Source organism: Phasianus colchicus, chromosome 6 (genome assembly GCF_987193195.1).
Source record: "Phasianus colchicus chromosome 6, bPhaCol1.hap1.1, whole genome shotgun sequence".
In the NCBI taxonomy this organism is placed as follows: Eukaryota; Metazoa; Chordata; class Aves; order Galliformes; family Phasianidae; genus Phasianus; species Phasianus colchicus.
In genome coordinates this window covers 11,987,993-12,005,720 of record NC_143441.1, presented here as the reverse complement: position 1 = coordinate 12,005,720, position 17,728 = coordinate 11,987,993, and the positions used below count along the sequence as shown (strand labels likewise).

The 17,728-nt window shown below is 37.9% G+C and overlaps 1 protein-coding gene across 8 annotated transcripts in view; it reads right to left on the bottom strand.

The window, feature by feature from the left end:
* CPNE4 (copine 4) overlaps positions 1-17,728 on the bottom strand; it is a 283,000-nt gene that overhangs the window by 70,050 nt on the left and 195,222 nt on the right. For all 8 annotated transcript variants that reach the window (XM_090142441.1, XM_090142447.1, XM_090142443.1 and 5 more), the window contains one exon: positions 16,862-16,951. In XM_090142441.1, coding sequence (XP_089998567.1) covers positions 16,862-16,951 — 90 coding nt within the window. The remainder of the gene's footprint in view (positions 1-16,861; positions 16,952-17,728) is intronic.

Genomic DNA, 17,728 nt, shown 5'->3' with positions numbered 1-17,728 from the left:
CCTCTGTTTTTAACCAGAAGTGCCATTTGTTCCAGGTATCATAATATTTTTATGTTTGACAACCCAGAGTCCTACAAGTGTACCTCAACTCACATTATACAAAGCAATTTAGCTCTTGTACAGACAGGAAAAAGTTTGAAAATTTGAGCAGAAGGTAATAAATAATTGAATAATCAATGAATATATGGATGTTATAATTAAGAAATATACAAGAAAGTTAGGCTAAACAGGCTATCACACTAAAGAAAACATGGAAAGCTTACCCTTGTCCTGGGACTGCCGAGAAGACTCCAAGGAGAACAATCTCCAGAAAGAGATCCTTCTCCACTGGTAGTCAGCCCTTAAATGGGTCTGGGAGAGGTGCAGCCAGGCTCCACCCCTTCCAGCAGCACAGGTGAATTGCCTTCACCTGTGCTCCATGGCTGACTCAGTGCTTGCCTCAGGTGATCAATCAGAGGTTCAGGTCGTGACTCAGCAGTTCCCATACAATAATAGACAAAATATAATGCTTTTATTTCAGTTTTGTGGCATCCTGAGATCAGATTTCATCAACTGTGGTGCTTGGTAGTATTATATGAGGTAATGAAAGAACCTGGGCTCTACTTTCTCTAGATTCAGGATGTTATAAATTCTCTTCACATCACAAATGTATAAAATAATTCACTGTAAAGTGTTTTGAAATCCTTGAAAGAAATATCCTGAATAGATTCAGAAAATTAAATTTATTAACTAAATGTGTTAAGGAAAGATATTAGTTCCACCCACTGAAACTGTAAAATAAAGAAATAACCTTTAATAAACACATGAGAAAGCAGGAAAGAAGAGAAATAGTTCTTTCAGTGATTATGTCTCTAATCTTTCATCCACATACATAAAAATGGCTGTTTATTACCAGGAGATAGCAGCTGAAGTAATAAAATCAAAAGCTGTTAACAGAAGTGTCTTTTAGTGATATGCTCACACTGTGCTAGAAGATTTGGCCTTTGTGAGAGACTGAAAAATACTATAGGAATTAAGTGCAACAATTAATTGGTCCCTACCGCGAGCAGCAATCCCTGCCTCTGTTTTTTAAAATCAAACAAATCAATTGACTTAACTGTAAATTACTACAGTGAGGGTCTAGATTTATATCTAGATAAGGTAATAAAGCTGAGATACAAGAAATAACTCCAAAAGCCACAATCCTTCATCCACAGTTTGTGATTTTGATTTCTCCAGCTTATGGTCTTTCAGGAGACCTGCAGGAATTTCCTAAGAATTTACCTTTTGAAAATTCACATATTTATAGATTTCCTCTGGTCAGATGCACAAAAATATTTGTCTTTTTAAAAAATTTTCATCAAAAATCTCTAAGGTATTTCATTTAAAAGTACGTGAATCACATTGAGGTCAATGGTTTCAGCTAACTGCCACCGTAGAGGCAGGGCTAGGAAATAAAAATATCCTTCATATTTGTTCTCAAGATGCATATATTTATATATTCAGGAGAAATACTGCTAACAAAATCATTTGAATTCAAAACGTTAAGGTCTCTTCCAGTCTAAATTATTCCACAGTTCTGTGATAATCTATGGGTACTAATTGGAATATTAGCAGAAGGCCAAGTATTTACTTTAATTCTTTCCAAGCTTCCTGAAACCCAGAGAGGACTATTATCCAGTGCCTCAGTACAAACTCAGGCTTGAAGAATGCCTACAATCAAAATGCAGCTCAGAAAGCCTTTCCATGGTGTATGTCACTTCACTGGTATATGCTTATTTCTGGTCTGTTTTAAACTAAAAAAGGTAATGTTTTAGAGTAGATATAAGGAAGACACTCTTCACTGTGAGGGTGGTGAGATACTGGCACAGGTTGCCCAGAGAAACCGTGGATACTCCATCCCTGGGGGTGTTCAAGGCCAGGCTGGATGGGGCTTTGGGCAATCTGTTCAAATGGGAGTGTCCCTGCCTATCGCAGGGGGGTCAGAAACAGGTGGTCTTCAAGTCTCTTTCAAACCAAACCATTCTTTGATTATATAATTCTCCTGTTTGGATAAGTGATTGTCCTGCTTCAGCTATCAGCGTAGGGGAAAAGAAGGAAAAACGAAGAAGTTATACTCAGATTTGTACTTGCTTCAAAGCAGACTTGATACAAAACTCAATGTGATGTAGACACAAGGTCAATTACAGATATTAAAATCAAGTTACTATTCACAGGTCCGGATTCACCTGTCTTCCATTATGTGAAATGTAATAAGTCATCCCTGACCACTGTGAAATGGATAGAACAATTAAACTCCTTTTTGAAAATCACTAAGGAACAAAGGAGACTTCAGATAAGAATCAGACTCGTGACATGTCTCAGAAAAATGACTTTGACAAAAGGAGTCTCACTGAAATTCCTCTGGAAGGCATTTCATGAGATAAGTATCTATACAAAAGAGGGATAACATATAAGAAGATGTGAGAAGAAGCACAGGAAAGCCAAAAACAATGCCACTAAATCAGAAAGTACGAGTAAAGAAACAGCTATTTCTTAACTGTTGTGTTCAGGGTAACAAGGCTTTGCGTATTTTCTTTCAAACATAAACAAAGAAATAAAGGAAATGGTATTCATCAGAAACACACCTGAGTTCTGAAACAAATGCCCTTCTCTGAGATGTCAAAGTACAGCAATCGCAATGCACTGGAGATGGGTCAAAACCCAGAAAGAAGCAGAAAGAAAGTTAGCATTTTATTTCAGAGAGAGACAGAGGGGAAAGAGAAAACACACTGACTGGCCTTTTTGCAGCTACCTCTTTTTCAATACATAAAAAGTCTGAAGCAGAAAAGGCACTGAGGAATTATTTGCATAGCAATGCCACATGAAAAAAATTGATTCTCAAGGAGGAGAAACTTCAGGCAGCTTGTTCAGCCTTTAGGAAATCTGACTGGAGTATAAAAGAAGCCATGTATTAAGCTGTTTGTATAAACTTCAAATGCAGTTAATTTCAAAATAACAGTCTGTTCATGTTCACTGAATTAAAGAATTTCTGCTTGTTTATGGTTATTTTTCTCCATTGTAAGAAATAACTGTAAACAGAACATGCAGTTGCTCCTTGCAGTGCTACAACACTCATTTTAATATCAGTCTCCTGCAGATAAAAACAGTATTTTTATCACAAAATCAATGGCAGTATATCTTCTTCAGTCCTACTCCAAACTTTTAAGGTATTTTAAGATTTCCAGAATATATTTGAGATACTCCATCTAAAAAATAAACCAGGGAGGTAACTAAAATGACTAATCGGTGGTCCCCTATCCTATACAGCAGCTGGAAAATACAGATCTTGTTCAGAATGGATTCCTCCTACATTTGCTTTTCTACAAACTGCGAGGGTGCATCAAGCACCTCAGCAAAGATGCTTACTATGCAGAGTTGTCCTCCAGCCACATCAGCCTAAGCTCACAGTCTCCAGCCTCCTTGCACAGAACAGAGCTGTATGGAACACTGCTCTCACTGGCGGCTGCAAAACACAGTAAACAAGCTTCTCTTTGATCCAAAGCAATTACAAAACAAAACAAAAGAACAGAAAAAATAACCACCAACAAACCAAAAAAAAAACCCACTGAAGGTCACTGGATTTCATGTCCCAGTTTTTAAAACTGAAAAGAAAAGAGGGAAGGGAAATAAATGTTATCTATGAAATGCTGTCTGGAGTAGCAAAAATTAGCATTTTGTTTTCAAATGCACTTAAGTGATGAAACTGGCAAACGGATTCAGCTGAACCAAACAGAAGGTTTTTGTGAAAAACACTGCATGAAGATCCTGACAAACTCTGCTTGAAGCCACATATTTATATTGCCTTTGGGGGATGTTAACCATAAGATAGAATGAGCAGAGGTATAGCTGAAAAAGTGCAAACGCACTGCTGTCCTGAGGCCCTCCTTCAGCATAGTGTTGGCATAAATAGGTCATCCTCTGAGTCTTCTTGTGGAATTGCTACTTCAGGGCTCTGCTGCAGACTTGCACAGATATGTCTCTTTACAGTGCATCAGATGGAAGTATACAACTAAAAGTCACAAAAAGATCCTGCATCACTTGTGAATTTTGTGTAGCCATAAAGATACAGGAAAACATTTCTGCAAATTGACTGATAAATCTGGATATTTCCAAGGAGTGAGACTTGCACGGTGCTGAGATACTGTAACAGTGGATATCCCATAAGCAGTATGAAGTGACAGAAAGAGAAATATGGAAGGTGAAGGAAGGAGGTCAGAGAATACTCTTTTTTTTCTTAGCAGCCATTAACGAAATAATGCTTACTAAAAGTTTATTTCATTTCTCTCAGATCTGGCAAACAAATAAGTAGGCAAAGCTTTCTGTACTAAAAATACACCTGTGTTTTGCAGAACTCACTGGAATCTGTAGCACTGTGAAAGTTCACTGCAATCTGCACCTGCAGCTGGGGGAAACACATCCTATCTAAAACAACACAAGCAGAACTGATTCTCAGACCAGCCTCTGCAAATGCCACAGTCTTTGAAAGACAAATATTATATACACATATACAAATAAATGTATACATGTACCACAGGCAAACCTATGTATGCCTTTTATAATGAAGACTGCTATAATGTAATATGGTGTGGTGAAAATACATGGTTATAAAGAAAACCCCACCCTCTTGCCTTAAAAGAAGAGCTTGTCTATACATGACTGAGAAAGGAGTATCTTTCTTTGGTTTATTTTCCTTCCCTGAACTTCACCTTTTACCTTTTCAGCTTATCTCAATATCTATCCTACAACTGATCTATGACTTGATGACAGCAAGCCTACTGCTGCTCCCACCACAATGAGTGACACAGTGGAGATCAAAACGATGTGCTGCTTTCTATATGAAGGCAGGAAATTAACAGCCAAAGAAATCAGCACAAGGAGCTGTATATTGGCTGAAGGGTAGATTAGCCCCTTATTCCTGTATCACTAAAGATCAAAGGAGAGAACTCAAATGTCAACAACTTTACAAGTACATGCTTAAAGCTCTGAACAGCCAGGAAAATAGAATGAGTCAACCTAGGAGAGCATTCAAAGAACATTACATTACCAGGATTCTGTATTTTGCTTTTGCAGGTCACCTTAAAGCTATGTAATGTTGAGGATTTGAAGCTCTTAAGGAGATTAAGGGTTCAAGTGCTGTGAACAAACAAATTTAGGCTACTAAAAATCACAATTCTAGATTTTAAAATGTGTATGAGATGATTAAAAGTACGAGTTAGTGATTTTTAATTATTTTGTGCAAGTTTTCCATATTCATAAGTCTGTGTGGAGAAGCACAAACTGCATCCTGATGAAGCACATCATTATCTCACACTCCAGCACCACTTTTGTACAGCTCAAGACATGGTCTCACGGATAGGAAATAAAGTAACACTGCAGTAAAATCACAGTTTCAAATGCCCACAGTACCTGTGGGGGATGACACTATCAGAATATAAATCTTAACTACGTGTGGCATCTTCTGCTCCGCTCTGACCATCCACTCTGCTTTACCTCTACTGTCCAGAGCTGGTAAATGGATTCTCCAGAGCTGCATGAATTTTCCACATTCATCCTGGCATGGGAAATGGCTAGAGCCAGGCCAAGGCTTCTGCTTCCCTCACTGCAGATGGCCTGGCCAAGTATCAGAGCAGAGACACCATGCTGGGCCACTCATGACTTACAGGGAAGGAGTGATGGAAGAAGGGCCGATCTGTAGTAGAATAATCTCATCCTTGAAATAAACTAAGAAGACGTACAGTTTTCCCAAAGCTCTCAGGACAATTACAAGGTAAACTTCCCCATAGCTGGATGCTGGGAGAGACTTCGCCCAAAAAGACACTTCCCCAACAGGAACCATTCTCAGCTGATCTGTTTGCATCCTTACTAACTTACTTTCTAAGCGTCAATACTGTGAAATGTTTAAGTGATGACTTTCAGCACTACAAAGCTATTTTATTAATACTTACCACAGTTCTGCAGAAATGTTCCTCCTTTTCCCTGGGATATCCCTTTAATTCACAAATGGTTGTTTGCAGTATTACAGACAAAATGCCATTGAAATATGACAACAGGCAAATTTTTTTACTCCAACCTGCTCGTGAGTTGAAGGTCTGGTTTTTGGCACAATTCTAGCAAAGTACTCCTTTCACTATTTTGAAGACCAGAACCTGAAACACCGTTTTCTGTGGTTGTTATGGTGAATTGTGACTGCCTAATGTCAGTAGCCTACTTTTTAATTAGTCTGTTGTAATAAAGCCTGCTTTTCCAGACATCTCGTCATCAGATTTTCAGATGCTTTGCTTGCAACTAGAAATGGATTCATTAAAATCCAGCAAGAGCTGATACTGAACAGGGATTCTGTTGATGGTAGCATTTTCTCGAAAAATGAGTAAGCTAATGTAAAAAAAAAACAAATGCAGGAGAAGGCTATGCACATGTAATTGGGATCAGGACAAGAGCTTGGAGGTATCCAGCAGAATTTCCTATGCAGTACTGCAGGTGTCACAGAATATCACATGACTATGCTGGCTTATCTACATGTTTATGCACAGCAAACTGGGCACACTTAAGTCCAAATTACCTGTTTATCTTTTAGCACTTCATGAAGTTGTATCTGAGGGGAATCATTCACCATGACATATCACTGCTATGAATACGCAGTTTCTCAAAGGATTAATCTCTAGTCACTTAGTACTCTTTCAGACTATCATCAGCACTTAAATTTCACCTTGAAAGGTACAAGTTCAGTGATGCAACAGCATTCACCACAAGAAAATAATAAAACTGCACAGCATCAATATCATCTTTCTGTTGGATGCTAGACGTTATATAGGAAAAGATTATATAAAGCAAGGACAATACACACATCTTTATTTTACTATATTCTCCCAGCAGTCTCCAGTTTTACTTCAAAAACTGGAGAGAGTGGCTGACATACAGTGTTAACAGCCACCCAATGCAATAATCTTTCACCGAACCCTGCCTAAACCTCAGCTCTAGAGGTAACAAACTACTACAGTAAAATTTAACAGGTATGTTTTAGCAGTACTAATACAGAAGCAAAAACTGCCCACAGAGATGTTGACATCTCTGATACCAAGAGTCTGAATTTCTCCTAGTGTTACCAAATGGAGGACCACGGCCAGCTAAGTGCTTCCTCTGGGGAGTCCTGCAGAACAAAGCTATTGAGTGTTTTTAAAGTCATTTTGAGCTCTGGCAGACAAGATGAAAATGTTTAATTTAGTTCTGGTAGAGTATATAAAGCACTTTCATTACACAACCAAGCTCTATGCATTATGTAAGGTTTATATACAACTATGTAGACTTTACAAATTGAATATAGTCACCTAGCTGGGAAGGAATGTTTCTGGCAAAGGGAAAAAGCAGATCTGTAAATTATTTTATCAGAATATATGGTGGCAGAGATCACTGTGTACAGAAGGCTTAAATACATATCTTCAGTGTGACAGAAAGTTCCCACTGTTCATGTAACTCCTGTATACTGAGACACCATCTAAAATATTAAAGTTCAGACACACTTAACAGCTACTTCTGCCCCAACATTGCCCAGAGTATCACAAGCATCAATTTGTAATTAAGTCCCTGAAGATACCTGCTGTATTTTTTTAACAATTATATCATTTTGTCTTGAAGTTGACTCTGCCATGTTCCTGAGAATATTCCCATTTATAATAAACGTATTTTATTATCTGCAAAGTTGTGAGGTTTTTTGTTGTTGTTGTTTTGTTTTGTTTTTAGTGGCAGTATGTTAGCATATAAACTATATTCTACTTCTGAGTAGTATTTTAGTAATTTTAAGGTAAATCATTTACGTTGTGCAAATATATTGTTCATAGCAAGAAATACATTCATTACATTGTTTACTAACAAGAAAATCAATCTTGAGTGTGCAATTTTTAATTTATGCAGTAAAAAAGATACCTGAAAAGAAACCAAGGTTCCTTATAATTTGGTTTTGTGTCAGCAGCTTGTGCTGCTTTGCTACTTTATGAGTCTGAAATGAGATTGTCTGGAAATTCATTACTTTTTTTCCTGTCAAAACGGAAAGAAATGAAAAAAAGAATATGAAAAAATGCTTCCACTCTCATTTTCTCTCATTTTTAATATAATGATATACTTTAGGTGAAATGGGAAAATGTTCTGTAGACACAAAAAGCGCAAGATTCATAGATTTTCTTGAACATAGGGAGCACTTTAAAATTCTCTCACTACAGCATTCAGCTGCTTTACAGGGTTACATCTAAGCCTAAATCCTGTTTCAGTGAAAGAAGAGCTTCGTTTTATTATTTTCATTCAAAATGGTAGCACTTGTTCCCAAACTTGTGCAGTAAGCAGCTCTTTAGCTAACACTGCTATGGTGTTCAGTGCCTTATCAACAGAGCAATTTGAAAACTAAGAGTACAGAGATCATTGAATTCAACAGCACCTCCTATGTCCCACCCTCCAACATGGAACCGATGCTCATTATAGCACTTTGTCTCATTTTATATGGTCCCAGGGATGGGATTTCCTGTTTCAGCTGCTATTGCCCTGCAAAGGAAGCATACACCTCTGTCTGCGATTACATCCAGCAGCATGTATAGGAGCCTCTCTCTGTTTCATTCCAGGGGATTAACGTTCACTTTCAAAGACAGCTCAAGAAATGAGAGAGAGAGAGAGATCAGATCACTTTAAAACATTTCTCATATTGGTGACATTCATAGCGAGGCTGATGATGGCTGTATTTGTTTGCCTTGGGATAGAACAACAGAGGCAGTATGCAGCTGGAAGAAAGCTCACAATAAACACAATGTATAAATTATTTGGAAGAAAAAGAAAAAAAGAAGAATCACCTCATGAACATTTCTTTTCAGAGGAAGAAACTCATACATATTTTTTGCTTGTTTCTTGCCCTGTCTTTGCTCCTGTTTCACATATTGAACGCTCTCTGTGCTGCCAAGATGAAGTCTCTTCTGTTTTGCCTCAGGGCTCATTGAATTGGGAGCTCTGACAAAGGGTGGGAAATAGAAATCTCTTCTTGCACAGCCAATTCTGGATCAAGTCTGTCACATTAACCCAGAGGAGCAGTGCAGGTCTTCTCTCCTTTGCTTCTCTGCCCTCCCACCACCATCTTTATCAGCAGCCCAAGCCCTCAGAGATCTGAGTACCACTTTTTTCTTTTATACCACTGATGATTCCCCCCCCCCTTATGCAATCCACTTGCCATTTAGATAGCTTTTTCATCTTCAAAGCACTTTACAGACATCAATTAACTGAAATCTGGATTAATTAATCTGACAATTAATTTGCTATACATCCAGCAGTTACAACAAAGGAGAACAAATTAAATCCTATCAAAGTCCTTTAAATAAGTTCTCTTGACTCCAACAAAAACTGGATCAAGTTCATTGCTTGAGTTCACTTCACAGTCCTCAATCTTCCCTGCAATGTAGTATTTTTCCCCCACTATCTGCAACAGATTTATCTTGAATACAGCCAGGGAAAGGGGAGAGGGAGAGAGGAATCTAGGAGCTGAGGTCACACACACCAGGACTTCATAAGTTTTGTTTTAAGGATGACCTTAAACTTGGTACCCCACCTATGAAAACTTTATGGAGATTGACTAGATCAGTCCTCCGTGTGCTCAGATAGATAAACCAGAGTGCCAAACACTGCTGCAATTAATGAATTTAGGAAGCATTTGTATTATACATTGATTGGTAAATTACAAATTAACCCAAACTGAGAAAACAGGGTGAGCAGTTGCAGAAAAGTCCCAAAAATCACCAAACATCTTGAGTTTTTAATGATCAGTGTAGTGGTTCTGCAACCACAGGCACAATGGGAGAACGACGGAGAGAATGAGAGAAAGCAAGAGAAACATTAAAGAATTGTAGTATTCTAACGAGAAACTTACTGAAAAAGTAAATTTCTCTATATTTTTATACTATAAAGACCATCTTTTACAGTGTGTCATTTATTTTCGTTTTACAAAAACCTTCAAAATAATGGATCACCCTCTCAGAAGACTGTTTTAGAACTCCTTAGTTAAGCAGTATGTACATGCACTTCCATTCGCTTCTACCAGGTGCCCATTACTTTATATGAACCTGTATTAAATATACACCACAGCCCAACATTAAGCCTAAGTTCCTGTGTGTTTTGACCACCAGGAAGAAATGTTATCATAGAATCATAGAATCACAAGGTTAGAAACGACCTGCAAGATCATCTAGTCCAACCACCTTCCCATTCCTGTTAGTACCACAAGCTACTAAAATTATCAGCTGCACAGCCAGTTTTATAGAAATCGCGGACATTCACAAGACGATAACATCCTTAAAAGGACTAGTAAATACTTCTCAGATTATTATGGAGACATCTGCACCCTCCAAGGGTGAGGCAATTATTCTAAAGATTGCAGGAGAACGCCGGGATCTAATGAAAAAAAGTGACTTACCAACAAAATATTTTAAAGACATCTTTAGGTCCACGTTAAAGACATGTAAAGATTGAGTCTCCCTCTCTTGTTGTAATATTTTCCACAAGAAAGACCTCATATGCTTATGTCTATTCAGTGACACTATGGTAAGCAAGGAGGGAGTGATTGGCTCCACTGGCATTAAATTTGTGAGTAATCTGAAGGGGAAAATGTAGAACTGAGTAGTTAATCAGGTATGACTGAAATCACCCAATCAAGTAAATAAACAGCAAGCCTGGACTAAGCTGTAATTGGTTCTTGATGCCAATTGCTTTCTACATGGAATTAAAATCAAAACCAATGAAAACAAACGCGTATTCTTTTACGGAGCAGCGTGAAATCCTGCAGTTCATGCTTTTCTAATCATCATTTGATAGTGCTTGAATTGTCCTTTGTGCCACAAGCTTTATAAAATCCTGCACAAATCTCTGCTGTTGACCATAAACTATCTTTCTACATTAGTGCGTAAAACATTTTTTGACAGCTAAACTGTGAAAGAACAAAAGCACTAATGGATTTGTTTGAACATGTTACTTAATGCTCATCTCTTAAGCTTTATTTGGCCTTCTGCACAGGTTCTGCTTAGTCAATTCCACCATTGGCTTTCACAGATACTGAGGGCTTAGTGAAGGATTACAGTTTATAATATACCCATATAAGCACAGCTGTAGTCAAGTCTTAAAGGTCACCCAGAGCTTATTGATCTAGAGAACACTGCAGTAATAACTCAGAGAATATCAAAATAACCACTGCTATTTGCTTTTCCTTAACTCGGAATAAAGTAGTCAATGCAATCGCAGGCCTTTAATAAAATTTCTTCTCTAATGACCCACCAGCTAGCATGAAAGATTCCAGACTTAAATCAGAAAGAAATGTGGTTACAACTATTTGAGAAACACCCAATCTTCCACCCATAACAGACCCAGGGAAGAAGTTAAAATTAAGTCATTGCCTATTTCCATCCAGCGTAACATCAAAATCTTTATTTCAGACTGTGAAGATTCTTCTATGAATATTGTAAGTAAGGATCACATTATATAACTGATAATATATATATAAGAAAGGCCCGTATATTGTTATTTATAAAGGTCTTAGTACTTGAATGAATTGAGAATCAATCACATGAGCTTTCAACACCTGAATGCATCTCACACTAGAACAAAGCACCTGCAGATAGACCCTTCACCAGAAAACCAAACAATCTGTGTGCTAATATGTACTTCCTCCATCAGATCCCACAAATAGAGCCAAGGGAAGTTAACAGGAGATAAGAGGGAACACAGAAGGAAAGGCTGAACCAAGCTTTAACCTCAGTAGAAGTGTACGAATCAGGCAACCTTTCCATTGTTACTGAAGAGCACCAAATCTTCCCATAAAGTAACATCCCTGGGCTTCGTGCTGCAGAGAACCATTCCTATACATGGAGGCCTTATGATGTGATGTAAGAGACAGCCCAGGTAACCACAGCAGTATGGGCCCCACTAATCACATGCATACATGTCAGTAGGATCAGGACCAAAGCCTGTAATCTAGGCTAGGGAGGGATAAGACAAATAAAAAGTTAATAACAGCAATGGAGTTGCAGTATACATATTTTTGAAAAGTAGAAAAATATGTAATTAATGCTCTTCTTCTGAAAAGTTTCCCTATATGGATGGAAGATGGATAGAATTTTCCATAGAACTATGGCATGTGCTTCCCTTCCTTTGTAGTTTCATTCATTACTTCACCTTTACACAAATGCTTTTCACGTTAGCAATCATTTTCTTCCTGTTCAGTGTCTCTTTTCCTAATCTATTTTTTTTTATGGGCAGAATGTCTTTCAGTGGGGTTCTCTGAAAGAAAATATTCTTACTCCATGCCATTTGCACAGCATGGTCTGTGCCCCAACAGCATCTTCTCAGGTGTTTATTCCCTGAGTATTAAAATGTATAATACCTACAAAAAAAGTGAGTATTTTTCAGACAATATCACCAGGACTCCACTAGAACAAGAGGAACTTACATTAGAATGGATGACTGAAGACGATCCCTATCAGGATATATTCAAAATGCAATTCTGGATTTCAAATAAATCTCTGATAGCCACATATCTCACATTCTGAAACCAAATCAGAAAGCCAGATTCCACAGTTTAGAGTCCTTCAGCATCACAGAGTAGGATAAAAACTGCTTCCAGAAGGATTATAGCCCTCATTCTGATTTGTCAGTAATTATCAATGTGAATTAAATCTCTTAACATATTAGAAAGGCAATGAACTACTTTTGGATCAAAGTTTTTTATTATTATTATTATTTTTTTTTTTTACTTCAGTGCATAAATGAATTGCCCGCACTGTTAGCATTAAAGGAAGTTATGATTAGCACTGAAGTGTGACTGGGCTTCTCGGATGGTTTCAATGTCTGGGAAGAAAAGCTCAGTAGGTTCATAAATCTAATATAGCTTTTTCATAATAAAACCTAGAGCAGCAATAATTGCAATAAAGTTTTAGAAGGCATCCTGAGGGGAATAAAAAAATAACTGCTCTCTTCATTACAGCTAAATAAAGCAAAATTACTTTTTTCTTTCTTTTTTTTTTTTTTTAAACAGCCCATAAGGAATCCAAATTAACAGACTCTGCAGAGGATGATGGCAAAAGACTTTTGACAGAGACCCTAATTATCAGTTGCTTTGATTTTTGTGACCTTGCACATCTTATCTTTCTGAACAGACATTTTAAATATGGAAGTTTCAAATGCCCAGACAGTATAAAGGCTGCTGTGGGCACAACTCTAACAAAAGGCAAACTTCTGTAAGTTAAACTGACTTGTTATAGTGTATTTTTTCAATGTTAATCCAAACTCCTCACGACGTGAATCCAACCACCAAGCTCAGTCAGTACCCATGCAATTTCAGTAGCAGAAATGAAAGGGCAAAGTTTCAGAGCTACAAACAGCCCAGAGAAACATGCATATTGGACACTGGAGAGTCAAGGGCAGTGGGCAGTGTAATCTATCTGTTGTTGAGAAGGCTACTTCTGTTTGCAGAATTCCCACAAATGGCTATTTCCCTTCAAGAGTTTCTGTTGCCTCCTAAAGCCTTAGCTTAGATTAGGCCTTCCAGAGTATGCCAAAAGGAAACTGCAGGTATGGGTTCATAATTACCCAGCCTCACGTAATTACTGCTCACCATGAGCAGGCAATCCTTGCTAGAAGCCGAAACTCAGCACAGCAGCTGGAATACACAAATGTTAATTATGGCAGAGGGAATTCTTGTAACATTTACAAGTAACATATGCTATATACTTAATGCAGTGAAACAAAACATCTGACCTCAAATCTTCACAAATATAATAGTACAAAGACTGTAATGCTCTGTCAATGTAAATCAAAACACAAACGTTCATACAGCACTAAACTCATCACAGACATTTCTCCTCTCCAATTCTCATTATTTACACTTTTTTGATCTAGCTGCCATCAAATTCCTAAGTTATGGTCTGCACAGAAAGCAAACAGAATTGTCATCTGACAAGTGCTATATGCTATCTGTCAAACCCAAGTTATTTTGGAGTCTGCTCTACCATAGCAGCCTTATCTTACACCCACCACAAGGTATAATGGCCTGAATTTGAAATAAGCTTTAAACTTGATTATTATCTTACAGCCACAATTAATTGTAAAGTATTTCTGCATAGCAGAATCTGGTGCAAAGCCTACAGTTTTAACTTTCCTATGAAAATGTGAGCTGTAGCCTTAGGCAAACATTCAGACATCTAAATCACGGCCTGTAAACACTTACATACTCAAATGAAAACAGCAACTAACACACACACAAAAAAAAACCCAACATACATCCTGCAGAATCAGACTATTTTGAAAACTGTCAATAAATTCGTAAGATCCAACTTGGTTTCATTTTCACCTTATCAAGTCCCTTCATTCACTTTCCCCTGTCTTCTCTACTGGCAGTTGTAAAGGACTATTCTTATTTCTCTTCACCCTATCTTTTGACAGTATCATCTGCAAACAAATTCAACTGCTCTCTCTCTACTCATGGCTCAAAGATCTCCCCCTTTATTTCCAGACCCATCTTTCCTGTCCAAGCTGAAATCTTATCCTTTATAATACCTTCTCACCTCAGTCTCAAAGATATTAAAGCAAATATTTCTACCTCTAAATCACATCTCTCTATTCTTATGGACTTATAATTGCCACGGCATTCGAGGCATCACATTTCATTTGCGTCTCCTCCTAGAATTTCTCATCTAAGTGATTTAAAGGCCACTTATACACAAACCTCTTTGAATGACAGAAACAAGGTCTGTCTCCTGTTCCAAACCTTTATGGTCAAACTACTAATGGATGTTACTTGTTCCAATTTAGGATACTTTATGCATAAGCTGCTTCCACCAGTGGCGTGCCCTTCTCTAGTAGATCAAAGAATTGCTCAGCCTTTCCAAGTCTTTCAGAGTTCATTCTGCTCAAAAGCAGTAGCTCAGCTCCCAGCCTTACCAAAGCTGTGAAGGGAACTCAATGTTCAAACAAGCAGCCACGCTGCTTTCTCCAGTGCTTCCCTTATGTCAGGAAGTAACAACCCAGTCCTCAAAGATGCCAGTGGTGCTCACTGTCCTTGATTTTCCTTTAAATCACTCTTATCAGTCATGTTACTACATCTAGAGGATAGCTGCTTCCCACACCCACATCCCCCCCGAGAACTATACTGATAATACAACATAGAACAATTTGCTTGCTTTCTTCATCTCAGGCAGTAGCTTGTAGATATTTATTCTATTCCATTAATTTAGAAAATTGCAGCCTCTCAAGATAAAGTCATTATCCTGACATCTCACATTACTGTCATACTACAAATGCTACAATAAATAACTCCTACACACTTCTTTGTTTGTGTTAGAAATCCTCTTTAGCCAATACTGTTAATTTTGCTTGCAGTTTATAATAGAGAATGAGATGTGGGGAAAAGAACAGCCTCCATCTCATCTTCTGCAGCTCTGTTGCAATCCCACTGAGCATGCCAAATACAAATGATTTGACCATTTACCAACTAAGAGAGTAATGGAAAGATCTGCTGCATATGCTTCCCTGTACCACCTGAGGTACTGAACGTCCTTCCAGCATCTCAGATCGCATCACCATCACAAACACCTTGCTCTGCCCTCCTAAGAATCCCACACTCCAACTATTCCATCTTTTATTTTTCCTTGTTACATCTCCTATTCTTCCCTCAGACTTCCTCACACTTCTGGTGCTTCTTTTGTCTTTGGACTCCTGTTCTTTGCTGACTGCCACAAAGGACACAAAAAAAATACATAAAAATACTATTCATTTCTGTGTCTTCCTTGTGCATCCTCTGCTATACAAATGTATGCACACAAGCACTGTGTTTGTATCAATATCGTTCCACAACAACAATGCTGATTTTGTGAAGTCATAAATCACAATCAGTGTAGCCAATATAAATTTAGGCACTCACAGGACTATTTTTTAATCTTTTCCATGCATTCATGGAATGCACTGCAACATGAAGAGACCATGCATTTTATTATTATTTTTTTCTATCAGCCCAGTACATCCTATGGTATGTAATGAGTGAAAAATGAGTGAAAAGGATCATTTCTGAAAGGTTATACAAATGTTCTAAGAAAAAAGGGTTTGCAGAGAGAAGGAACAGTTTTGTTAGACACCTCAGTATGATTAACAAAAATGGTATTTTTGTGTCTGGTGTTCCCCCACCAGGACCAAGAGGCTAAACAAATGCTGGGGACAGTTCTCCTTATTATATTTACAAACATTTTTTAATTTTTAGAGTTTAGTATTAACTTTAAACCTGGTTAGGAGAATAGAAAAAACATGATTCAGACATGATTTAATCTAAATTATCCACAAGAAGATTTTTTCTACATAGAGCTCTGAGTGCTCAACCATCAGTCTTTCTGGTAGCACTGTCATTACTATGGCATATGTCTTTCTGTGGCCATCCCATCTTTCATGTATGTTAACTGAGTTCATTAATAAGTATTTCATTTACAGAGGGTCTCCAACCAGAAAAGCAAGGAAAAAGTAGATAAAATGGTGTCAGGGCTGAAATTTCTCTTGAGTATATGTTCACCAGTTAAATGGTGCAGGGTTCAAATTATCCAACTGATTGGCAAAAACAGACCCGTTATTTTTCCAAGGCACTCCAAGAACAGTAGAGCATAATCTGCTGATTACAGCGGATTATCAGTTCTCTGCATCCTTAATTTGATTGTGTTAATCATAAAACAGCCATGTGATCATCTTGATTGCCAGAGGGCAGAATAGCAATTTTCAATTGAAAAAGGCAGACAAAGTCTTGTTTTCTATGAGTAAAATAATTCAGAAAGTAAGAACTGCTTCTTACCTTTAGTCTGCGATCCTGGTCTCCGCTACACAGAGAATTTACAGACACTTTAAAGGTCTTCCAGGCTGGATTTAAGTTATTCATCACAACCTGAGAGGGAAAAGAAATAAAGAGAACCCTTAACATTTGCACATTTCTAAACAGAATGCAAGCAGCCACAGTTTTCAAAACAATGTGTTCACCCTAAAGAGAAGCAAGTAGAGAACAGCTAGAGGTTTGCAGAACAACATACACAGGGTATTTGGCCTGGAGCAGCCTGCAGTTTCCAACACATCTGCTCTGGAAAGCCTCAAAAGGGAGCACAACTGAGAAACGGACCTCACACACTACAGAGATTGCCCCAGCACTTCCATACCAAGTAGGGGGCAACTCGCAGAACTCCCTGAACTGGAAGGTATGGAAGAGATGCAGGTCTGGGCAATCATGATAGGCAGCATCAACTTATGGACAAGTCGTCTTCCTTGGTAGAAGACTTCATGAAATCCATAATAAGCAGGGCTCATAACCCCAAATACCTGCCACAGCTCTTTTTAAGACAGTGCCAGTCATTGTCCTGGAAGCAGTAAAAGCACTGAAGCACAAGAAACAAATACAAGGAAACCAGATTACAGATCTTTCCAATATAGCAAGCTAGGAGAGGTGAAGTGGATGAAACATGCTATCAGTAAGAAATTCTGATACAGTCTGTAGTATCGTTTGGGCTAAATACAATCTTTCTAAGTACTGACTTATAAACAGAGTATCTGCCAGTTTAATTAAACTTTAATCTTTGGCTTCAGTACTCTCTTCTCTTACTCTCATGTGAGTAAGTCAATGCCCATTAGTCAATAATTGCACGAGATAGAAGTGTTTTTAAACATGGGTGCT